The following is a 26641-nucleotide window of genomic DNA, read 5'->3' on the forward strand; positions in this document are numbered from 1 at the left end:
TAGGGTTTGGGTTTCTTACACATGTACATACATCTATGCTGGGATTTTGTCTGTATTGAGCTTGTTGGGACTTATGCATGCTGTTATCATTGCTGTGAATCATATGAGTAACTGACCAGCTGTTTAGAAAACCATTTCCGTGTGTTCATCCACCACCTCTGACTACCTCAATCTTTCTGCTCCCTCTTCTGCCATGATTCCTGGGCCTTTGGAGGCAGAAGTTTGACGTAAGTGTCCAATTCAGGGATAACCACTCTGCAGTCTCGTATTCTTTGTATGTTAGTCAGGTGTGGGTTTCTGCATTAATCTGCTGCATAAGGAAGTTTCTCCGATGAGTTGAGAAATACAATAATTTATGGGTATAATAAGTCATTCCAAGTCACTTTAATATTACCTACTTAGCAGAATAATAGCACTGGGCTCTCGCCTATGGCCTGTGCCCTGTCTAGCCACATGTTTCTGGTTTCAATATCAGGTATGGGCCCTGTCTTATGAAATGGGACATAAATCCAATTAGAAAGTGATTAGCTACTTCTATAATATTCATGCCAGTACTGCACCAGAGGGCATAATTTGCCAGGCCAGGTGTTGTTAAGGTACACAGGATTCATGGATGGGTAAAGCAAGGTTAATGATTAATTTTCTTCTTCCTGTAGCAGGTACAGTACCATCCAGGACTATGAAAGCCAGCCAGTAAAGATAAAGCTTTGAGATATGCCCCCCTATTCCTAGATTCTCCATGACTTTTATTATGAATAGATGTTGATTTTGTCAAAGGCCTTTTTCTGTATCTAAGAGAAGATCATGTAGTTTCTATCCTTCAGTCTGTTTCTGTGGGGGACTACATTTATTGACTTACATATATTGAATCATTCCTGCATCTTAGGGATGAAGCCAACTTGATTATGGTGGATCATCTTTTTGGTATGTTCTTGCATTCAGTTAGCCAGTATTTTATGGAGGAGTTTTGCAACTATGTTCATAAGAGAGATTGGCCTATAAATTCCTTTTTTTCTTGGGTCTTTGTCTGGTTTTGGTATCAAGAGTAATACTGGCTTCATTGAAACAATTTGGGAGCATTCCTTCCTTTTCTATTTTACAGATGATTTGAGGAGTACTGTATTAGTTCTTCTTTGACGATCTGGTAGCATTCTGCACTGTACCCATCTGGTCCTGGACGCTTTCTAGTTGGGAGATTTTCAATTAATGCCTCTATCTCATAGGTTGTTGTGGGTCTGTTTAAATTATTTATGTCATGATAGGCCTCAACACAAATGACAGAATGTATGAATTCCACTGGGGGGGGGCCTATAGGAAGGGTTCAATGGGGAAGGGGTATAAAGATGATTAAGATGTTCTGTATGCAATACACAAAAATTCAATCAAAAATATAAATAAATAAAAACTCGAAAAAAATGATGCTGTCATTTCTTGCCAGGTCTGCAAGTCTCTTCGGGGCTCATCTGTTCTCATAATCCGCAGCATCACTGCTCAGCTACCTCATGCTCCAAAGAGCCTGAGACTGTTCACAACAAAAACATGTATTCATCAGGATAACATATATTCATTAGGTAAAAGTAAAAACTATGGAATAAAATTTACCTAATGAAAAAGTTAACTTTCTGAAAAAAGTCATTCATTCTAAATGACTTCTAGTAACTGGGCATGGTAGTATATGCTTTATTAATTTCAGCCATTGGAAGGCTAAGGCAGGAGGATCACAGCAAGTTTGAAGTTGGCATGAGCTACATATTAGGTTCTAGGTCAGTTTGGGCTACAAGTGAGACCGTGTCTCAAAAACAAACAGATGACCAAGCAAACAAGCAAACCAAACCTTATTTTCATGATTGACAGTGAGGCTACCATGTGTTCATACCCCTTCTCAAAACTTCAGCTTCGTTTTCCAAGTCAGATAGTTCCATCTTGACATTTTCTCTCATCAAAAGCTCCCTTTTCTTTGTTATTTCATACTCATTATTGAAATCTGCAATTTCCTTAAGAAATGTTTCCTCTTCCTTGGCCACTTTTTTCTTTGTAGCCTCCTAAAAGACAGAAATAAGTGATCAAGTACAGACATTGGCTGTACCATTTTTCCTCAGTGATTAGAATTACTGGTCATGTTTCCCAGCATTACCACAAACACTCCCTTCTCCCAGAACGACACTATTTTTAACAGCCGAGACTGCTACAGAAGCCATATTGCAGGTTTAGGAGAATTAGTGAAGCAGAAATTCTAGCATTTATCATCATCCTTGGGCATGTGAATTAACTTCATAATCATATATATTACTTTTGTCATTACAATTAGGTAGAAGAATAATGATGAAATGTAAAAATCACAATCTATACCAAAGGAACTGCTGCTTAAAAACGGGGCTGGAGAGATGGCTCAGTGACTAAGAACACGGATGGCTCTTGCAGAGGACCTGGGTTTGATTCTCAGCACCCACATGGCTACTAACAATCATCCCTAACTACACTTCCAGTGGATCCAACGCCCTCTTCTGATCTCCGCCGGCACTGCATGGCACGGGTGCACTTACATGCAGGCAATACACTCATACACATAAAATTAAACAAACTTTTTAAAAAACAAAAACTGACACCCACACTTTAAAAATGCTGACTGAGGGTAAAATGCATCATCTCAAAGTAAGTTCTAAATAAGTTTATATTTTCTGAATGAAGTTTCCACATGACACAGAATTAAGAATTTCAAAAATCTTTGGAAAACGCAAAAATCTAAACTTTTTTTTTTTTTTTTTTTTTTTTTACAAAAAAATCCCTGTAGCCCCAGCTGGTCTGGTACTCACGATATAGACCAGGCTGACCTGGTCACAGAGATCTGTTTGCCTCTGCCTCCCCAGTGCTGGGATTAAAGGTGGACGTTAAGCCCAGCCTCACACTTAAACTTTTTTTTTTTTTTTTTCAGCATTACAAGTTCTAGATAGGGAAATAGAAAAAGTCAGAAAAGGGCAATTTTCGAATGTTCATATGAGAGTTCATTGGAATTTCTCGACCAGAGCTTCCAAAAGCATCCCTCTATTGGGTTCCTCCTCATTTTTCTTTTGTCTGCCAAGGCTGGGCTCTAGACTGATGGATTCAGGATTTGCATTCAAGTATTTTGATAGCTTTTGGAATGGTTAGAATCAGTGTCAGTTCCCTCTCAAAGGCTTCTAGATAGGGGGAGAAAACAAACTTATCCATCATTCTAGAACAATAAGGGTCGTCTCCCTTAGCTACAGGTGGGCACTACAGTATTGCAGACCAAGATTGGGCAGCACTTTCTGGTTAGGAACAAAATCATCAATGAGAAATAATTGTCTAAATAACTTTTTATATAGACTTAAGCCTAATGTCTGGGAAGTGTAATCCCTTGAACCCTTAAAGAAGTATACTGATGACTTTACTCTTTGGGTTGTACTTTCCTATTGGGTGTTTAAGACCACACATACAGTTCACCCAAATAAATTAGTTTATTTTTACACTTAAGGTCATTTGAGGAACTGGTCCTCAGGGGTCACATGGGCTTGGGGGGAGCCCCTGGCTCCTTTCTTTTACCAGCTCCATCTATGTGAAGATAAGTATGGATGAGATGGTTCCTCTGAGTTGACCCTCCTCTTTGTAGACTGGACACTGGTTCAAGTTCATCTCGTGGTATCTCCATGGCTTCCCCGAACAAGAGGACAGATGACTCACCATAGTTACAGGACATTTTGAGAGATGTTCCATAGTCCCCTGGAACATAGTCGATCTTGGAGGGCAAGGGGCAAAAACTGTCCTTTAAGTCCCTCTAACCACATTAGTATAGGCTTCAAAGTATGGCTGTTAAACATCCAAGGTTAGTTTCCACCAGTCTGGTACTTTGAATTACCATGTACTATGCAGATAAAGCTTAGGTAAAAACCAAATAGTCTCAGATAAACCTTGAGTAGTATATACTTTGTTTCTTAAATTAATTGACTAAACTATGACCTTAGAAATTTTAAGATTACATGTATATTATTTTTGTCTCACCCTTTATATATCATAACAAACCTATATAGACCTTCATCACTTGCTTAGGCGTTCTCATTTTTTTCTATTTTGGAAAATATCTCCATTTCCATATTCTTTTAACACTTTTTTTTTTTGGTCTTTTTGAGACAGGGTCTCCCTGTAGCCTCAGCTGGCCTGGAACTAGCTTTGTAGACCAAGATGGACGCAAACGCACATAGATCCACCTGCCTCTGCCTCCCAAGTGCTAGAATTAAAGACATGTGCCACCATGCCTGGCTTTTAACATCTTTTACATTCTCATTTTCTTTTTTTTTTAAAATAATTATGAGACATAATAGCATTAACAAATAAATTTTCCATCTGTTGTGAGAATTCTTTTCCTGGGGATACTAAGCAATGCTTATTCCCTTTTAAGTTTCTAGCAACAAGACAATGTTTGGTTAAAGTTTTACTGGGGAACCAATGAATTTACTGAGCTTACTTACCAAGATAACTGAGGGGTTTCTGAGGTGTATGTATGACCTGAGGGTATGCACACTGCAAAGCCTTTACCCAGTGGGTCATGCCTTCACTTCCTAGCCTTCCCCAGATTGTATACTTTAGCACTTCCCAAATCCAAGATGCCATGTGTGATTAGGGCCAAAGTACATAGAGTTGGCTAGGAAGAGTGGCTGGATAATCTGGTGAGGGTCCACTGACCCTGCTAGGCCCTCCTTTAATGAATGAGCACAACCATCAACAATCCAATTGTGACGATGTTTAGCGATCAGGCTCAGCTAAAGTCATGATGATGGTAGTTATTTCATGCAGAAGAGACTGCTGTACAGCATCCTCTTATTAAAAGGACATGGAATTTAAAAGGATTTGGTGCCAGGATCCACATATGAGGCAGAACATATGTCATTTATTTTTCTGAGTCTGTGTTACTTAGTATAAGTTTCTAGATCCATCCATTTATCTGCAAATTTCATTGTTTTATCTTTCTTTACTGTGGAATAGAACTCCATTGTGTAAATACACCACATTTTTGTTAACCACTCCTTAGTTGAGGGGCACTTAGGTTGCTTCAATCTCTTAGCTATTGTGTAAAGAGAAGCAACAAACACGGTTGTACAAGTGTCTCTATAATAGGATGAGTCCTTTGGGTATATGCCAGAGTGGTATAACCGGGTCATGTGGTAGGTTCATTTTTAGTTTTTTAAGAGTTCTCCACCCTTAGGGTGGTTTTAATTTGCATTCCCCTAATTACTAACATTGTTGAACACTTTTTGAGATGTTTCAGAGCCATCTTTATTTCTTCCTTTGAGAACTCTCTGTTTAGATCTTTAGCTCATCTTTTATTTGGGTCATTTGCTTTCTTGATTCTTTGTTTTTCGAATTCTTTAAATATTCTCAATGTTAAACCTCTGTCAGATGTGTCACTGGTAAAGTTTTTTTCCATTCTGTGGGTTTTCTCTTCACTTTTTTGATTGTTTCTTTTGCTGTACGGAAGCTTTTTAGTTTAATGAGGTCCCACTTGTTGATTGCTGACCTTAATTCCTGAGCAACTTCTGTCTGATTTAGAAAATCCTTTCCTACACCTATATCTTGTAAGTTACTGCCAATATTTTCTTCTAATAGTTTCAGGGTTTCCAGTTTCACATTGAGGTCTTTGATCCATTTGGAGTTGACTTTTGAACAAAGTGAGAGATAAGGATCTAGTTTCATTCTTCTACAGGTGGAGATCCAGTTTTGCCAGCACCATTTGTTGAAGGTGCTGTCGTTCCTCCATTGTGTGTTCTTGGCATCTTTGTCAAACATCAGATGGCTGAAACTGCATGTACTCTGGTTTGGGTCTTCAATGATGTTCCATTGATCTATGTGTCTCTTTTTGTGCCAGTACCCTGCTGCTTTTACGACTATAGCTCTGTAGTATACTTTGAGATCTGGTATAGTAACCCCTTCCCAGCATTGCTCTTTGTGCTCAGGGTTGCTTTGGCTATCAGAGTCTTTTGTGCTTCCACACAAATTTAGGGATTTTTTTTCCTAATTCTGTGAAGTATATCATGGGGATTTTGATTGGGATTGCATTGAATTCTATATATTGCTTTTGGTAGGATGGTCATTTTCACAATATTAATTCTTCCAATCCATGAGCATGGGAGGTCCTTCCATCTTCTAATGTCTTCCTCAATCTCTTTCTTTAATGATTTAAAATTTTCATTGTAGAAATCTTTGGTGTCTTTGGCCAGATTTATTCCAAGATTTTTTTCTTTTTTGTAGCAATTGTGAATGGGAGCATTTCCCTGTACTCTTTTTCCAGTTGCTTGTTATTGGTATATAGAAAGGCTACCGATTTTTGTAGACTGATTTTGTAACCTGCCACATTACTGAACGTGTTAATAATTTCTAGAAGTTTTCTGGTGTAATTTTTGGTATCTCTTAGATATAATATATTGTCTGCAAAAAGGGATAATTTGACCTCTTCTTTTCTAGTTATTATTACTCCTTTAATTTCCTTCTCCTGTCTTATTGCTCTAGCAAGAGTTCCAAGCACTATGTTGAAAAGGAGTGGAGATAGTGGACATTCTTGTCTGCTTCCTGATTTTTTAAAAAAATATTTTATTTATTATTTTATATGTATGTGTGTATTGCCTGCATGTAGGTAAGTGTACCATGGTGTGCAGTGCCCACAGAGGACAGAAGAGACTGTCGGATCCCCTGGAACTGGAATTACAGACAGTTGTTAGCTGCCATGTGGGTGCTGGGATTTGAACACGGTCCTTCTGCAAGAAGTGTTCTTAACTACTGAGCCATCTCTCCAGCCCAACGATTGTGCTTTCAATGGCCAGTTTCAACCTAGGAGGTAGGTGCTGAGATAGTGCCACCTCCTGGGCCAGCCACACTGTCACCCAGAATCGGTTCTTGGGTGTCTTGTTAGGGAAAGGGAAATAGCTTAGGCCCTAGCTTCAGCCTCTAACTCCAGGGAACAGAGATGCTGCTGGCCACCTAGATGGCTCCTGTCTATTCACTTGTTCCACTACCCAGAGCCTCTCTGGCAGATGGGTGAGGAGAGAGGATGTCACTTTTGGGGGTTTCTTACTAGGATCTGAAAAAACACCAAGAGAAGAAACACTATCCTGAGAAAAAGTCCCAGCCACATCAAGGGTCAAAAGGGCCTCCTCTGCCAGCACAACAGCAGCCACAGGTGCCACCTGGGCCAAAGCAACAGAAGGATCAAGACCCTCCTATCCAGAGCACCTTCAAAGACAGTCTCCAGAAAGACTTCCAAATGCAAAGACTGGAGCCTGGACTAGTGGGGGCCCATGAAGCTAGACAGCAAATCTGCAGACCACATGATGGGCCCCCAATCCTTCCAGGCCATGGTGAATATAGCTTGGGAAGGGAGGTGGTGAGGAGAGCCCTTTGCACCCATTCCAGCCCTGTAGTTCAGAATCTCTATATTTCTTTTAGATTTTCAAATTTAGGAGTGCATAAGTTTTTATAATATTCCCTTATAATGATCTGGATCTTTTGGGTGTCTGTTGGGATGTTTCCCCTTTCATCTCTGATTTTGTTGATTTGGATTTGCTCTTTCTTTCTTTCGGTTAACTGGACTAAGGATATGTCTATCTTGTTTAGCTTTTCAAAGAACCAGCCTTTAGATTCATTGATTCTTTGTTTTGTTTTCTTTGTTTGTGTTTCATTAATTTCTGCTCTGATTTTTATTATTTCTTCTCTTCTGCTGGGTTTGGGTTTCATTTGTTCTTGTCTTTCCAATGTTTTGAGTTTCAGTGTTAGGTCATTCATTTGGGCTCTTTCTAATTTTTTAATGTAGGCACTTAAAGCTATAAACTTCCCTCTTAGGGCTGCTTTTAAAGTATCCCAGAGGTTGTGTTGTGTTGTACTGTCCTTTTCATTGAATTCCAGGAATTCTTTTATTTATTTCTTAATTTCTCCTTTGACCCACTCATTGTTTAGGAGTGTGCTGTTTAATTGCCATGAGTTCGTGAGGTGACTAGTGAAGGATCCAGGTCACACTGGCTCCATTTTTTAGCAGCCTCCATCTTGTTAGTCTTAAGCCCCTGTTCCTAGAAACTGTAAGTCTCCTTTGCCCCATACTGTGGGCTAAGATTAGGCAAGCCTGGACATACCTTGCTTATCCTGACCATAAAAGGGCATCCAGAGGCCGATAGGGGCACCCTACCGTAAAAGGAAAAATTGAGACATTCCAGGTGGCTGACCATGACTATAACCAATGAAATTTCCCCCTGTACAAGGAATTCAGTGTTATCCTAACAATTCAAAGGTCGCCCAGTTTGTGTGGGCTTTTTCAAGAGTACCCAATAAAAACCCCTGCTCATTGTTAGTCGGGCCAGACTCCATTCTTTGGCTCTTGGAGTCTGTGCCCGACTGGTCATTCAAGAATTGGAATGCTTTTCAATAAAATTTTCTAAATTTTGAATTCTACTGGATGGTCTCCAATCATTCCCAAACCTCAGACCCAACAACTAGGGCTTTGTCTAATGTTGACTAAGCTTTATCACATTGTTGTCTGATAGAATGCATGGAATTATTAATTTTTTTGTATTTATTGAGGTTTGTTTTGTGACCCAGTATGTGGTCAATTTTTGAAAAAGTTCCATGGGGTGCTGAGTAGAAAGCGTATTCTTTGGTGATTGGGTGGAATATTCGAAAGATGTCTGTTATGCTATAAACGTCCCTCTTAATACTGCTTTTGAAATGTCCTGGAGGTTTCTAGTGTTGCTAGTGTTTCTAGTTCAATACAGTGGGGTATTGAAGTCCCTGCTATTACCAAGTTGGGGTTAATCTGTCTCTTAAAGTCCTGTAGTGTTGTTTTTATGAATTTGGGTGCACCAGAGTTTGGTATATATGTGGTAAGGATTGTAATATCTTCTTGGTTTATTGTTCCTTTAACAAGAATGAAGTGACCCCCATCCCTTCTGATTAGTTTTACTTTGAAGCCTATTTTGTCAGATATTAGAATTGCAACCCCTGCTTGTTTCTTAGTGCCATTTGCTTAGAATATTCTTTTCCATCCTTTTACCTTAAGGTAGTGTCTGTCCTTGAAGGTGAGATGGGTTTCTTGCAGAGAGCAAAGAGATGGATTTTGTTTCTTAATCCATTCACTTAGCCTGTGTCTTTTGAATGGGTAGTTCAGCTCATTGATATTTAAGGTTATTATTGAAAGATATGTATTGGTTGCTGTCATTTTGATTGATGTTTGTGTTCTCTAATTTTGTGTTTCCTCAATTATACCTTTATTTATTTTCTTTCATTGCCCCTGGGGTTTAGTTTTTTCTCTCTCCACTCTCTGTATTGCTTCAAGTATTCTTTGAAGGGCTGATTTTGTGGACATGTGTTCTCTTAGGCTATTCATGTCATGGAAGATTTTCTTCCCCCCTCAACTATAATAGACATTTTCACTGTGTAAAGTATTCTGGGCTAGCATCTATTGTCATAGATGTAGAACTGGAAATACCTTGGTCCAGGCTCTTCTGTCTTTCATAGTTTGCATTGATAAGTCAGCTGTAAATTCTGATGGGATTTCCTTTGTATGTGACTTGTTGTTTTTCTTTTGCTGCTTTTAGTATTCTCTCTTTGTCCTGTACATTTAGTGTTTTTACTATGATTTGTTGTGGGGAGTTTCTTTTCTGATCCTGTCTATTTGGTGTTTTATGTGCTTCCTGTATTTGTATGGGGATGTCTTTCCTTAATTTCGGGAAATTCTCTTCTACAATCCTGTCAATCTGGTCAACACCATTAACCTGAAATGCTTCTCCTTCCTCTATTTCTATGATCCATAGATTGGTCTTTTCATGGTGTCCCACATCTCTTGCATATTCCTTTCCTGTGTGCTTTTTAAAATTTTCCATAATCTTTGCTTGAGTGGTCTAACTCTTCAACTTTATCCTCCAGTGCTCATATTCTGTTTTCCATTTCATTCATTCTAGTGGTGAGGCTTTCCCCTGTTGTTTCATGTTGGCTTATTGAGTTTTGCACTTCCTTTTTCATTTCTGCCTGAGTTTTCTTCAATGCTTCTATCTCTTTTGTGAATTCATTCAGAAGTTTATCCCTGTCTTCTTTTAGTTCTTTGTTTGTTCGTGTGTTCTTTAAATTCATTGAATTCCTTGATCGCGTTCATGATTGTTCTTTTAAATTCAGTGTCCTGGGTTATCTCTAAGAGGTTCTCCTTGTAGAACTCTTCTATGGGACTGGTGGAGTTTGGTGGGGATATAGTGTTTTAGCTTTCCATTTTATTATTCTTTCATTGTGATTTTGGCACGTGAATATCTTTGTTGTTCATAATTCTGATATGATAATTAAGTTGAAGTATGCTTCTGTTTGTATTATCAGGGTGTATAAGTCCTTTCCTTATTGGTAATGTAAAGCTGGTTGCTACAGGTTTCAGGTTCTGTCAGGATTTATTTTGGAGGGAACTGATGGCTTCAGATCAGCTATTCAGAAGCATCCACAGAAGCCCAATTCAGGTTCCAGTCAGGTACACTCAGGCTTCCTTCTAAGGTTTGGACCCCACCATGAGAAGGCAGGATCTAGGCGCTCTCAGGCAGTCCCCTGCTTTCTCAGCCCCTATGCCAGAGGGAGGCCAGAACCCGGCACTCTCTAGTGGTCTAATCTGCTGAGATCCCAGCCGCTACACCAATTCGAAATGTAAACTTTTTGACAGTGTAAAAATGTTATCATCTATATTTTTGCTGACATGCCAATTAATTAGGAGTCATATTTAGAGTGGGGAGAAACTGTCATGTCATTATATATTTATTATTATTAAATTTATTTATTTATTTATTTATTTATTTATTTATTTATTTATTTATAGTGAACGTGTATGTGCACATGTGTGCCATGGTATACATGTGATGGTCAGAGGACAACTTGAAGGAGCAGGTCTTTCTTTCCACAATGTGGGCTCTAGGAATTAAACTAAGGTCTTCAGGTTTGGTGGCAAGCACCTTTACTTGCTGAGCCATCTTACTAGCCCAAATATATTTTCTTTAAAATGTCAACTAATCACTAGTTGCACCTCCAAGTTGGCCTGAACTCAAAACTATTGCTCAGCTTACTGGCTTTGACTTAAGACAAAATGTAAGCAACATCCATCATTTCACTCACACCCATAAATATGCCTAAAGGTATAAATATCTCTGACTTTCAAAAGCATTAAAACTAGGTCTCAAAGCCCAAGTAATTCAAAGCAGTGGCATTCTTTCTTTTAGACTTATTACAAGTGCAAATAACTTCTTCATTACACCCTTGCCAACCTCTTTCAAACTACATTATTCTTCCAATTGCGTTTTTTTCAATGTTTTATTTATGTGTATTTGTGTGTTTATGTCACATTCATAAATGTGGGGCCCAGTAGAGAGCATCAGATCCCCTGGAGTTGGAGTTACATACAGGTGGCTGTGAACTACATGCCATGGGTGCCAGAAACTGAACTCACGTCCTCTGCAAGAGCAGCAAGTGCTCTTAACCACTGAGCTATCTCTCTAGCCCCGTGGTTTTAAATAGCACTTAATACTTTTCTTTATTTAACTAAATCTGCTGATAATTTATCAAAATACACCTAAATGTATTTAAATACCTTTGACATAGCGATTGAATTGAATTTTTATAAGTGGCTAAAGACTTACAAAGGTTTGGAGAAGCATGTCCCTTTGGTTTATAATTTCACCACACTGTCTCTCTAAAGCATTTTCACGAGTTTTCAAAAGCTGTAAGAGGAAGGATTTTTCAGAAAACTGCTGAACCTTCAAAGTAAAAATACAGAAAATAGAATGGAGCAAATGAGTATACATTTTAGCACATCAGTTAACTGAATAGGCATGCACAGTATATAGGAGTCTTTTTCTGTATTAATCTAGAAGATGAAACTAAAATCTCCATTAAACATTTTCTGTACATGGACCATGATATCCATGATCCACACTGTCCTGTTACATTCTCACTCCCCAGCAGGACTATGGGCTCCTGGCAGGAGGATTCCTTTTCTTTCTCATCACTGTACTTAGCACCATTCTCAGCCTAGGTTCTAGGTTTTACAACTATTGAAACCTCCTTCCAGACAGCTTGTTTTAAGGAACAGGTTCTATTCTCACAGGTTATAGTGCACAAATAACCACACAATATGACTACTAAAAAAATAAGAACATTTACAAAATCAGCCAAAACCCCAGACCTATGACTGTATTGTTTAAGTAAAATAAAGATGTTCTTAACTTCTCCAAGTACATTTCTGGAAGTCAGTTTTCAAATTGGAGGTACTTTGCAGAGGAGGGATTCTCACTTGAGAGGCTTTAGCAGCCAGACAGGAAAGTAGCCTGGGCCAGACCACTGAAGACCGGTCTGAGAGCTGTGCAGCCCTTTCTACTTAACCAGCACCATCAGAAACCAATCTTCTCCTTCTTACTCCCCATAAGAACTCACTTTTTAATTTGAGTACCTCATGTGATTCCAAAGAGCAAAGGATATAATAAGCACTGATATCAGATATGTAACTATTATTTCATTTGTACTTAAATAGCACCTCTTAGGACATGAATATCAGAATGAAAGTCAGAGAGTTTGATATATAAAAACTAAAACTGATGCTGGACCAAAACCAATTTTCCACAGCATTCATTCCTGGGCCTCATGAGAAAGCATCACCTCTGGTTTGGGGCTGTTCTCTTCTCTACAGAGAAAAGAAAAATGATATAAATTCAACTTAAATTGCAGAAAGCAAGATTTATGTTAGTTATAAGAACTTCCTCAAGGTGAAAGGCAGGTTGTGAAATCTCTGTCCCAGAAGATATTGAATAGTAAAGAGTCTAGGAACAGACTATTCCAGAGGCAAAGGGTTGGCTTAAAAGACATTTTGAAATATTATGGCTAGTAAGTCCTAGGAATATGGCATTTAAAAACAGCAGCTAGAACGAAATAGAAATAGGATCTTAGGTTTCTATAAGATCACCGCACATCTGCCCACACCTACAACACTTAGTGCAGTTCTCATCGACCATTTTAAGAAAGACCTCCATAGAGAAAGAATAAAGATGTACAATGTGCATGACCAAGGGTATTGAAATAACACTTCAAAAACTGGGGGAAGAATGAGATAGTACTTTAGTGCTGAGAAGGCAGAAATTAGAAAACATACTTCCCAATCTCTAATATCACACAGAAGTTGACAGTGCAAACAAGAACATGATCATGAATTCTACTACATTTACTTAGCATAAAAACATGATACTTCAGGGCCAGTTAGTACTTTAATAATTGCAGATAAGAATAGAATAAGACCTAGAAGTTTGAAACTCCAGTAGAGGTGATATACTTAATTAAGGGGTAACATCCATGTCTTTTGACATCCTTTCTAAATCATGTTATTAGCATAGAAATGCTAGAACTATTTCAAAGTAATTCTGGAGCTAAAAGCTGGCTTCAGTCTCTCACAATAGAATCACCTAGGTTCAAGAGACATTTTTAAACTTACCAAATACTAGGGCCATCAGAGCTTAGTGAGAAGGATGCAGTGCACACTCAACTCTAAGAATTCCCACTGTCCCCATGTAACCACCATTGTCCCCAAAAGCGCTTCAGACGCACTGATGAGTTGTCAGGCATGTCTGATGTTTTGACATTACAACATGATGCCATCATCAACAAAGTTCATGTTCAAGAACTGCACAGTTGAGTTATTTAAAAAAAAATCACAAAACAATCTCATGTTTTAAATAAGGATCCTGGGGTGCAGTGCATGCAGCCTGCAGGCCACAGGCTGATACATTCTTGTTCAGTGTACTAAGATATTTCAATATTATGCCCTTTAAAAATCAAGATTCTGGACTGGAGAGATGGCTCAGTGGTTAAGAACACTGATTTCTTGCAAAAGACTCGGGTTCGAATCCCAGCACCGACATGGCAGCTAACAACTATCCATAACTCCAGTTCCAGGAGATCCAACAACCTCTTCTGTCCTCAACCACCATTGCACAACACAGGGCACTTATTTACATGGAGGCACAGTACTCATACACATAAAATAAAAATAATAAATAAAATATTTTTTAAAAAAAATCAAGATTCCTTACTTCTGTTTCTGACACTGATCTAATATAAAAGACCTTTCAAAAGCCCAAAATCAGAGCCGGGCGTGGTGGTGCACGCCTTTAATCCCAGCACTCGGGAGGCAGAGGTAGGTGGATCTCTGTGAGTTCAAGGCCAGCCTGGTCTTCATAGTGAGTTCCAGGACAGCTGGGGCTACAGGGAGACCTTGTCTCAAAAAGACACACACACACACAAAAAACCAAATGGAGAAAACTGTAAAATAAAACTCAGAAAAGTCTTATGTTAAGGACTCAAAACTTTCAGTTATCAATGATAGAGCTAAAAATTCAGGGGCTGGGGAGATGGTTCAGTGGGTAAGAGTGCTTGTTGTGCAAGCATAAGATCCTGAGCGTGGTCCAGCACCCACATACAATGCTGGGGCAGAGACAGACAGACTCTGAAGCTCGCTGCCCAGCCAGTCTAGCCAGAATGGTAAATTCCAGGTTCAGTGAGAGGCCCTGCCTCAAGGGAGTAAGGCAGAGAGCAAAGGAGGAAGACACCAGCACCCTCCTCTGGCCACCACGTGTGCATGAGTGAGCACACACACCTGCACCCACACCCCACACAGACATGTGCACACATATACAAATACCACACTCACACACCAAAACAAAATAACCCCCTTAAAACAACAAAAAATAACAAAAAAAAACCCCAACCAACCAAACAAAAAGAACTATAGGTTCTCACTGTACACACATCCTCTTTCTTAAAGGGAAAGTCACAGATACTACAGAGATCTATAGTACGTACTGGCACACAACAAATGAAGCAAATACAGAAAAAATGAGAAACAGCTATTCAAAATGTTTACTAAATGGAGCTGTGATTTCTTTAATGTCTTTCATTCCTAAAATTCTTGGTCAATAATCCATTTTGAGGTCTGAACTACTGTCCTGCGCTATCGTCTCGCCAGCAAGAACGACGCGGCACACTCAGGATCCTTCTGCAGAAAAGCTTTAATGCATCTTGAGAGGGAGAGCATAAGCTTACAGGGCGAAGACCCCGAATGTCGGAAACCCAGCCCTTATATAGGTTAGTAAGCCCGTCTTGGACGTGGCAACTCTTGATTGGTCGCAAACTCATCAGCCCATATCACGCCACGAGGTAGGCAGAGACTAGAAGGTGGAAAATTACTTCGGGCATGCGTACTGACTTATTTACTGCTCAGCATGAACCGGATGTGAGCGCCATCTTGTAATGGCGTCTGCAGGGACGGCAGGCGGCTCCCCACAAACTACTTTTTTTTTTTGGTCTTTTTGAGACAGGATCTCTCTGTAGTCCCAGCTGACCTAGAACTTGCTATGTGGACCAGGCTGGCCTTGACCTCACAGAGATTCACCTGCCTCTGCCTCCCACCATACCTGGCTTACTTCTTTATTTTCATTAGTCTTTCATTCCCACTTTGTTTTGCCCTCTGTCTCTAACTTTAATCTCTATATTTTTCTCATTTAATCAACATCTAAAAAAGTCCAAGAGAAGCAATAACTACAGAAAGATTACAGTAACACTGCTTTTTACATTTCCTTAGGATAAAGCATTTAGCATGAAAAGTTCTTTAATGCAGCCAGAAAGACGGACCGGTGGGTGAGTGCTTGCCCCACCTGACAACCACATTCTATTCCTGGAGCCCACATGGTGGAAGGAGGGAACCAATCCCCAACATTGTCTCTGAACTCCATGTGCCCACAGATCACACACATCTACACACACACACACACACACACACACACACACACACACACAGATGAAAAGAAAAAAAAGCAAAGTTTATGTTAAGTCAGGGAACTAGCACAACAAAGAAAGTGGAAGAGGGTGAAAAGCTACAGTCAGGAAAGGTAGGAACATGGGCTTCCACCCCGCTGACTCCCATCACTGCGGTTATCAATATGTCAAGGCTGCAGAGGTGAGATGAGATCAAATATTAGTCATGTGGAATCTTCGTATTTTAATGGAACTAAAGGGACAAAAACACTTAGATCTGCCTAGTCTTTGCCAAGTATAAGATGTCTCTTCAGAAATAAAATAGCTTTTCATTACCACCAATTTTTAGGGTTTTCCATTGTTCTGTTTGTTCTCTCTGCTATCCTAACAACTTTTTAAGCTGTTTTCCATGTTTCTGTGCTTGAAAACCATTATTACTGATAGGTATAATCTTAGTAAATTTTCCAAATATAGCCCTGAATATTCCATTGGAATCAAAGGATGAGGTCATTTCACAGAATACATAGCCATCTTGGAGAGATTCTCTTACCTTGTTTTGTTTCAAGGAAAATGAACAGGTAGGGATCAGAATGGGAAGATAGTATAAGAAATATAAAATTGTGATATAAAAGATTGTTTCCAAACATATCTCTCTACATCAGGTTTGAACTGAGGCACCAACATGTCCATGGCAGCTTAAGCCATTTAGTTTACAGTAAAGAGAAACTAAAGAAATTATTGACTGTCTCCTAAACTGCCCAAAGATCCCAAGAGACTGCATGCAGCATAAAGAACAGGGCAGAAAGTTCCTAACGGCAGGAATACAAATTTCTCTTTTGCATCTTTCTCTGTCCTCTGACTGAAAATGAAAATATTTGCATAAAGCCTTAAAGTTGCATTCTTGACTCAAATGGCCAAGCGTTGTAAGAAAATATTGCTGTTTTAGAAAACTTTAATTTATAGCAGTGCCAACTCCCTGGCTAATATTGCTTCTCTCAGCAATAAAGGCTTTTCTTCTTTCCTTGCTCTATTCCTCTTGGGGTATTTGATTTTCTAACAGAGCTTACTGTTTTCCTAGTGAGCTGGCTTATCTGGTGACTAGGTCAGTTTTCAACAAACCTATGATCTGTGACTCTTCACTGTTCTTGCTGCCTGGGTGCCTTTAGATATGTTTCTACCAGAAGAACTTGAGAAATGAAAATGAGGATTTTAAATTAACATCTGGGTCCAAGTAAGCAAAATACAGAACTACTTTTTTTTTTTTTTGTAGCTGCTGTTAAAAACAAACTCAGCCTTGAGGAGCTGACATTCTGCTGATTAAATACTCTGCCCAACAGTGTACTGGGCAACTTAACACAAGAAACACAAAGGGAGACATGTAGATTTCACATTCCTAAAATCACAAGGACTGAGGAAAAAGAATGTGGCTATGGCAACTGTGATAAAAGACATGTCCAAACACTAGAGAGCATCGGCCAGTAGTCCACAGCAGACGTTAAGGCTTTAGATTTTTAAAAACAGGTTGTTACCTAAGTGTGTTTCTAATGCAGAGCTGTCCCACTGTGTACAGTAATCCCAATGTAGTAAGCTAGGAAGGTTCAATGCTAGGAGGCTGTAGTCCTTACAATGGCCCACAAGTCTTTACCAGCTCTGCACTCCTAGTCCCTCTCCAGCCATGCCTCCTACCAACAGCTTCCTCACAAGTTCCCTTCTCAGAGCCACTGGCTTCCAGTAGCATCTCAAACACACCAGGCCTTTTCACACTTTGCAGAGGCTCTTCTATATCTGGAGACCTCTTTCCCCAGACTCTTCATGGTACTAGAAAAAGATACTGTTAAAAATCATGGAGTGGAACAGGATTTCTCAAGACTAAAAAGAATTCAGAAGCAAGCAAACAAACAAACAAAAATAAAATAAATTCTAACTACATAAAAATTACAAACTTTGATAAGAATAACAAACCATAAGCCAAGATACAAATAATGAAATTTGCAATAAATGACAAAGAAAGGGTAATATGTATAATATAAAAAACTGAAATAAGTTATGAAATTTCTCAATAAAATTTAATTTTTAAAAATGTCAACTTTAAAATTTTTAAAAGGAAATTTTCTTATATTTGAAAAAAATTAGTACTTTTCAGCATATGAATGACAATATTTTAGCAATTTAAACTGAACCAATAATTCTGGGCAATTAAACTTAGATTTTCTTAAAATCCTTGAAAATTAAATCTTTGTTGATATAACAATTTGAGTTGAGGGAGTTTATCTTAAAAATACTTACAAATAGGAAATCAGTTAACTAAAATATGATGTATGTATTGAAATACTACACAACTATTAAAAATAGCTTTATATCCATATTTATGGCAATATCCTAATATATTAAAGAAGAAAAAGTAAATTATTTGAGGAAAATTACATAGGCACTTAAATAATTTTGAAAAAAATTTTAACTGTGGTGAAATTATGGGTGACTTTCATTCTGCCTTCTGCCTCTATTTTTAGAATAATCTTCAATAAATATGCATTATATGAAGAATGAAAGTAACAGAGCTATTTAATTTTGAAAAAGATCAAATTCACCAATAAATGAAAGTGCTCAGAATTTTGTAGGATTAGAATTCTCTCTTCCAACAGGAAAATAAGCAAGACTCCCAATAAAGGCAGAGGAGTGGGGTCCCTGTGGGAAAACCACTTCAGAGCAGCGGTCTCATCTGGTTTCCAATGTGTAGGCCTAATTCTCCTTTTCCTTTTCTACTTTCACTCTTTTCCTGGAAGGAATTAACTACTATTTTAACCAGAACTACAATGTATTTGGAGCCTTGGAGCCAATCTGAATCAAAGGAACTAAAGAATACAGGGTTTCAACTTATCTTGAAATCTGAATTTAGGCAGTAACAATCCATAGAGCACACCCTGCATGAGAAAGGCTCTTCGGAAGCTTTGGACACAGGCCCAGAGGCACTGTTCACTCTGACCTCTTCCATCCACTTTCTGAACTGATTGGGTGTTTCAAAGTTCTAGCCAATCAAAAATCTACCCTTTTCAAAAATACCCCTGAACTACAAAACTACTCATTCCCTTTTATTCAAGTAAAACCCCTATTCCTCCAAAGTGCCCAAATCAGGTAAATATTAACCCATTAGGGAAAGAGCAGCAGAACAAAGACTGACAGGTCAAGAATACTGCGTTTCTTCATCTGACTTCTGGGTTACTCCACAGCTTGGAAAACAGTATACCTGCCACCATGTCAACCTGTACCGTTGGGACATAAACAACGCAGTTCTGAGCTAGAAGCTTTTATGTACTGCTTTTAATGGAAGAACCAGATTCTCTAAATCATACATTTTTCTACTTATAATAAGAAAACTTGACATATAACAAGAAAAGGTCATACCTCTGTCAAATAAAGCTATGCCACACCACCAGGTTGGGATATTCACAGCAACGCATCAGCCAGTGCTAGCTCTAAGTTCATGCTTTAAGGACTCAAGAAAACAAGGACAAAGAACACTTTATACAGCGTGTCTACTGGCAAGCCACAGGCCTGAGAGGATCTAGCACAACCATAACATGAAGACAAAATAGTTAAAAGAAAACGGAGTTACCCAGCAGCTTACAGAGAATGAGCACTGAGTACTTCCACAATATTTTGCAAAAGGCTCAGTATCTTCAAGAAGATGCAAACAAAGATACAGGGCCACTGAAAAACAAGGGGAAGTAAGAAAGTAGGAGGAAAAGCTAGAATGACAGCAAACAAGAAAAGGGAAAACAAAAAAATGACAAAAGGAAACAGCGAATTTAAATTTACAAGACTAAATAGCAAAACCAAAACTGAAAACGGCATCCATGAGGTAAAGAATGAAACATTCTCCCAGATTACTGAGGACAAGGAATAACAGATACAGAAATCATAGAGCACAGATCTAAATTATAAAGACTGGAAGATTTAAAAGAAGGCAGAGTATAATTGAGGTGAAAACTGGCAGCTCATCCTTGTTTCAGACAAAATTGACACATGTATGACAAATTTGGAATTACATATTAAGCTATTTTAAAGCAACTGAGAAGAAAAAACAGGTTATCTAAAGGGTTTTAAGAAAACAGTGAAATGGTGACAGCATGTATGGGTCCCATGTAAGCTCAACCAGATAAAATCCTAGCATAGATGTGGGGAAAGAACCCCAATGCTACCTGAGGAACCACTGGCAACCAATGGTTGCTGGGAGGGAGAGTCAGTCTCATTTAAGGGTGAGACTCTTCTTGGTAGGTTAACCACATTTTCCTTATCCATTCATCAATTGATGGACATCTAGGGTTTTCCATTTCCTGACTATTGTGACTAGAGCATCAATGGACATGGGTGAGCAAGCATCTTTGTAGTGGGACATAGAGTCCTTTAGTAATATACCCAGAAGTGGTAGAGCTAGATCACAGGTAGATCTATTTCTAGCTTTTCAAGGTAGCTCCACACTGAGCTACATAGTGGCTACACCAGTTTGTACTCCCACTAGCAGTGTATAAGTGTCCCCCTTTCTCCATATCTACATTAGTATTTGTTGTTACTTTTGTTTACTTTTTGTCTGTTTTGATCTCAGCAATTCTGAGATAAGATGAAATCTTAAAGTAGTTTTGACTTACAGTTCCCAGATACTTAAAAACATTAAACAGTATATATAAAAAAGAATCTCAGCCACTTGTATTTTCTTTTTTGAAAACTGTTTAGTTCTATGCCTTAATTTCTAGTTGTTTTGTTTTTTCTTGGTGTTTAGTTTTTTGAGTTCTTGATATGTTCTAAATGCTAACTCTCTGTCAGATGTATAGCTGGTAAACATTTTTCCCATTCTATAGGCAGCCTCTTCACTCAAATGATATCCTTTGCTGTATGGAAGCTTTTAAATTTCATGTAGTCTCAAATTTAATTGTTGGTTTTAATGCCTGTGCTACCAGGGTCGTGCTCATAAAGTCCTTCCTGGGCCTGTAAGTTCAAGTGTATTTCCTACTTTCCTCTCCATTAGATTCAAGGTATCAGAGCTTAGGTTGAGGTCCTTGATCCATCTGGAGTTGATTTGTGCAGGATGAGAGAAGAGAATCTGGTTTCATTCTTCCACATGTAGATATCCAGTTTGACCAGCACCATTTGTTGAAGGTGCTATCTTTTTACCAATATGTATTTTGGGCTTGTCAAAAATCAGGAAGCTTTAGGGGCATGGGCTTATGTATGGGTCCTCGGTTCTATTTCACTGATTCATGCATCTGTTTTTAATGCCAACACTATGCTGTTTTTATCACTATAGTTCTGCAGTATTACTGGAAATCAGTAATGGTGAGATCTCCACCAATGCTTTTATTGTTCAGGATTATTTGGGCTATCGTGGGTCTTTTGTGCTTCCATATGAATTTTGAGATTATTGTTTCAATTTCTGTGAAGAATTGTGTTGGAATGTTGATGGGGACTGCATTAAATCTGCAGACTGCTTTTGGTAGGACGGCCATTTTCACATTAATTCTACAAATCTATGAGCATGAGAGCTCTTTCTACCTTATGGCATCTTCTTCAGTTTCTTTCTTTGACGTCTTACAGTTTTCATTACACAAGTGTTTCATTTCCTTGTGCACATTTATTCCAAAATATGGATGGACAAACAGATGGAAAGACAGACAGACAAAGAGATAGGGATTGAGGCTACTGTGAGTGGGATTATTTCCCACATTTCTTTTTCTGTGTGTTTGTCATTAGTATATAGGAAGGCACTGATTTCTGTGTGTTTTGAATCCTGCTACTTTGCCAATGTGTTTATCAGCTGTAGGAGTTCTCCAAAGGAGTATTCAGGATTCTTTATACATAGAAGCATATCATCAACAAAGGAGGCTATGGTTACATCATTCTTTGTGTGTGTGTGTGTGTGTGTGTGTGTGTGTGTGTGTGTGTGTGTTTGAGACAGGGTCTCCCAGTAGGCCCAGCTGGCCTGGAACCCACTATGTAGACCAGGCTGGCCTCAAACTCTGAGAGATCCCCCTGCCTCTTCCTCCCAAGTACTGGGATTAAAAGCATGTACTAGCATGCCTGGCTTTACTTCATTCTTTGCTATTTTTATCCCCTTTACCTTCTTGCTTGATTGCTGTAGATAAGGCTCAGGCACTTATTGAACAAAAGTGGAGAGAGTGGACATCCTGATCGTGTTCCCGATTTTAATGGAAGAGCTTCAAATTTTTCTTCATTTATTAAAACGTTGGGTATGAGTTTGCTGTATATCGTCTTTACTTTGTTGAGATTAGAAGGATGCTGAATTTTCTGAAGGCCTTTCTGCATCTAATGAAATGATCAACTGGTATCAATCCTTGAGTCTATGTGCTGGATTACATTTATTGATTTACATATGTTGAACCATCCCTGAAACTCTGGCATGATTGTGGTAGGTAACCTTTTTGATATGGTCCTCAGTTCTGTTCCACTGATTCATGCATCTGTTTGCAATTTGGTTTGCAAGTCTTTTATTGGAAAATTTTGCAACTGTATACATCAAGGAGATTGATCTATAATTCTCTTTTTAATTGGGTCTTTGTCTGGTTTGGGTATCAAGGTAATACTGGCTTCATAAAAAATAATTTGGAAGTGTTCCTTTTCTATTTTACAAAATAATTTGGAGTACTGGTGTTAGTTCTTCTTTGAAAGTCTTTGAGAATGCCTGAATCCTTCTGGCCCTAGGCTTTTAGTTGGGAGGTTTTTAATGACTGTTTGTATCTTATTGTTTGTTATGGGTCTGTTTAAATTATTCACTTCATCTTGGTTTAACTTGGTAGCTCATATGAATTTAGAAATTCATCCATTCTTAAAAAAATGTTCCAGTTTAGTGTAAAATATTTTTTGATTTATTTTTATGTATGTGAGTGTTATACGTACATGTTCATGCGCACTTGTGTTGTGCAGTGCCCGTGGAGGAAAGAAGAGGGCATCAGATCCCCTGGACCTGGAGTTACAGATGGTTGTTAGCCTCCATGTGGGTGTTGGGATGTGAACCCAGGTCTTCTGCAAGAACAGCCAGTGCTTAACCAGAGACATCACTCCAACATGAATATAAAAATTTTACATATGTCATTATGATTCTCTGAATTTTGAGACTGTTGTAATGTCTTCTTTTTCATCATCACTAATTTTACTAATTTAGTTCTTTTGATTGACTAAAGGCTTGTCTATCTTGTTAATCTTTTTAAAAAAGCCAATTCTATTTCATTATTTGTATTTTTTCTTATTTCATTAATTTTGATCCTGATTTTGATGATCACCTCCTGTCTACTATTTTAGTATATTATTTGTTCTTGAGTTTTCAAGGCCTTTAGGTGTACCATTAAGTTATTAATTTGAGACTTATAAAATTTATTTTTTGGTATTTTTGAGACAGGGTCTCATTGTAGCCCCAGCTGGCCTGGAACTTATATAGACCAGGTGACCTCAATCTCACAAAGATCTACCTGCCTCTGTGTCCTGGGTCTAAAGGCGTGTGCCAGCATGCCTGGTTGAGAGCACTCGTTTTTTGATGTTGGCACTTGGTTATAAACACTCCTCTTAGGAATGTCTCTACTGTGTCCCATAGGTTCTGGTGTGTTGTGCTCTCATTTTCATTCAATTCTAGAAATTCTAAACTTTCCTTCTTGATTTCTTCCCTGACCCAATTATCATTTAGTAGTGTGTTATCAGTTTGTATACATTCTGCACTTTCTGTTGCTGTTGATACCTAGCTTAAGTCCACTGTGGTCAGAGAGACTGCAGGATATTTCAAATTTCCTATATTTGGTGAGACCTTATTTGTGTCCTTATGTGTGGTTAATTTTGGAGAAGTTCCATAGACTACTAGAAGTACATGTATTTTTTTAGTGCTCAGGTGGAATGTTTTGTAGATGTCTGTTAGGCCCATTTGATTTATGATGTCATTTAATTCCAATGTTTTTCTGTTTAGTTTTTGTCCAGATGACTGTTTATTGGTGACAGAAAGATATTAAGGTCATCCACTATTACCATGTTGGGGTTCAGCTGTGGTTTTAAATCTAATAGTATTTCAGTTAGGAAATTGAATGTATCTATGTTTGAACTGTAGTATCTTCTTCATGGACTGTACCTTTAATAAGTATGCAGTGACCCTCATGTCTTCTGACTAGTTTTGGCTTGATGACAATTTTTTTCAGGTATTAGAATAGCTACACATGCTTCCCTTTGCTTAGAATACCTTTTTCTGTCATTTTCCCCTAAGATAGTGTCTATCATTTAGAGGCATGAAAAAGATGGATCCTGTTTCCCAATCCAATCTGCTAATCTGTGTCTCTTTATTGGAGAGCTGAGTTATTATTGAACAACGTGTGTTAATTTCTGTCATTTTGTTGTTTTGTGGTGTTTTCTTAGACTTCTTTTGATTAACTGTTCTAGAATTATTTATTCCCTGTGATTTCTTGGATGTGTTTATCTTTCTCTTCAGACTAAAGTATTCCTTTCAGTATCCTCTGTAGAGCTGGCTTAGTGGTAATAATTTGGGGGGGGGGAGCTTCTTGAGACAGGGTCTCACTGTAGCCCCAGTTGGCCTGGAACTCACTACGTAGACCAGATTGCCCTCAAACTCACAGAGATCCTACTGCCTCTGCCTCCCAAGTACTGGGATTAAAGGTATGGACCACCACGCCCAGAAGTAATTCTTTTAATCTGGTTTTTTTTTTTTTTTTTTTGGTCTTTTTGAGACAGGGTCTCTCTGTAGCCCCAGCTGTCCTGGAACTCACTATGTAGACCAGGTTGGCCTTGAACTCACAAAGATCTGCCTGCCTCTGCCTCCCAAGTGCTGGGATTAAAGGCGTGCACCACGACACCTGGCTTTTTAATGTTTTTATCATGTAGGTTTTTAGCTTCTTTATTTTTAGAAGATACTTTTGCTGGACATAATAGTCTAGGTTGATAATTGTGGTCTTTCAGAACTTAGAATCCACCTTTCCAAGATATTCTGGCTTTAAAAGTTTCTGTCAAATAACGGGGTGTCATTCTGATGGGCCTACCTTTATAAGTGACTTGACCTTTATCTCTTACAGCCTTCAATACTTTTTAAAAAAATTTAAAAATGAATTTTTTTATGTGTATGAGTATTTTGCCTGCTTGTAAGCACACCTGTGCATGCAATACCCAAAGAGGCCAGAAGAGAGCATTGGATTTCCTGAAACTGGAGTTACAGATGGTTATCTGCTATGTGGGTGCTGGAAACCAAAGCCGGGTTCTCTGGAAGAGCAGTCACTCCTCTTAACCACTGAGCCATCTCTCCAGGCTCTTATATCCTTTCTTTATTCTATGTTTTTAATGTTTTAGCCATAATATGTTAGGAGGAGTTTCTTTTCTTGCCCTATCTGTAGTTCTGCAGGCCTCTTGTACCTAGGTGGACATCTCTTTCTCTAGGTTTTGGAAATTTTCTTCTATGATTCCATTTTTTTAGAAGGAAATATTTTTATTGATCATTTGAAATTTTCATACAATGTATTTCAGACCCCTCCTCCATCTCTACCCTCACCCTACTACATGCCCTTGACTTCATGTCCTCTGTTACCATTTTTCATTTTTTAAAGGCCTTTCGCATCTACTCTGTACTCCCCAAATGCTCTTGGGTGTGGGTCTACCCCTTGGAGTCTGGTCAACCTACTAGGTGTCACACCCCTAAAGAAAACTGACTCTCCCTCACCCAGAAAAATATTCTTTATGACTTTACTCTCCTTCTTCTATGGCCATAACCTGAAGGTTAGGTCTTTTCATGGTGTCCCTGAGCATTCCCTCATTGTGTTCATAATTATTTTTAAGAACTTACCAGATTTTTACTGAGTGATCTAATTCTTCCACCTTGTCCTCTAGCCTTGATTCTATTTCCTACATGATCTATTCTATTGGTGAAGCTTTCCAATGAGGTTTTAATTTGGTTTATTGAGGTTTTTCTATTCCAGCATCATTTCGGCTTGGATTTTCTTTGGTCATCTTGAAACAGGGTCTCCCTGCAGTCAAAGGTAGCCTGGAACTATGTAGACCAGCCTGGCCTTGAACTCACAGAGGTTCATCTGCCTCTGCCTCCTGAGTGCTAGGACTAAAGGCATGCACCACCATGCCCAACTCAGCTTGGGTTTTCTTTAGCAATTCTCTTCGCTGAATTATATTTTCATATTTTGTATTGACTTTATTTCATTCATCTCTTTGTTTTTGTTCTCTTGGAGAATACCTTCTTTAGAGTATGTCTTCTTCAAGTTGTTTGAACATACTTATTCTTTTGAATTATTTGTCTAGAAGTTCTCCCAGGTCATTTTAAAAATATTTTATTTATTATTTTTATTTTATGTGTATGAGTGTCTTTGCTGTATGTATGTAGGTGTGCCCATGTTGTCCAGTGCTTACAGAGGTCAGAAGAAAGCATCGGATCCTCTGGAACTGGAGTTACAGATGGTTTTTACCCACCATGTGGGTGCTGGGAATCAAACCCCGGTCCTCTGCAAGAGCAGTCAGTGCTCTTAACCACTGAGCCATCTCTCCAGGCCCCTCCTGGGTCATTTTTACTAGGTGCCTTATTTATGAGATTATCGATAATGTGTGGAGGAGACATATTGTCTTGGTTTTCCTGTTGTTTGTTTCTGTGCTGGGACTTGCTCATCTGGAGTAGTCTGTTGAACTTTTGCTTTCTTTCTTTTTCTGTTCAACTTGCCCTTCTTTTTTCAGTGGAGACATTTACAATGTTCAGGAGAAGACTAAGTTCTGGTAGGGTTGAGATGCCCATTTTCCTCTGTGGGACTGATGCAGTAAGTTCCAGACTGGAGTA

The 26641-nt window shown here is 38.6% G+C and overlaps 1 protein-coding gene across 2 annotated transcripts in view; it reads right to left on the minus strand.

Annotated features, from left to right (window-relative positions):
- Nucleotides 1-26641, minus strand: part of Ccdc172 (coiled-coil domain containing 172) — a 93338-nt gene that overhangs the window by 41544 nt on the left and 25153 nt on the right. Inside the window, exons 4-5 of one of the 2 annotated variants that reach the window (XM_008844312.2) lie at nt 11655-11771; nt 1877-2042 (exon numbers count right to left, since the gene is read on the minus strand). In XM_008844312.2, the coding sequence (XP_008842534.1) occupies nt 1877-2042; nt 11655-11771 (283 nt within the window). The remainder of the gene's footprint in view (nt 1-1876; nt 2043-11654; nt 11772-26641) is intronic. The other variant, XM_029568916.1, reaches the window with a different exon arrangement.

Source organism: Nannospalax galili, unplaced genomic scaffold (genome assembly GCF_000622305.1).
Source record: "Nannospalax galili isolate Female #2095 unplaced genomic scaffold, S.galili_v1.0 scaffold1362, whole genome shotgun sequence".
NCBI classification, from domain to species: Eukaryota; Metazoa; Chordata; class Mammalia; order Rodentia; family Spalacidae; genus Nannospalax; species Nannospalax galili.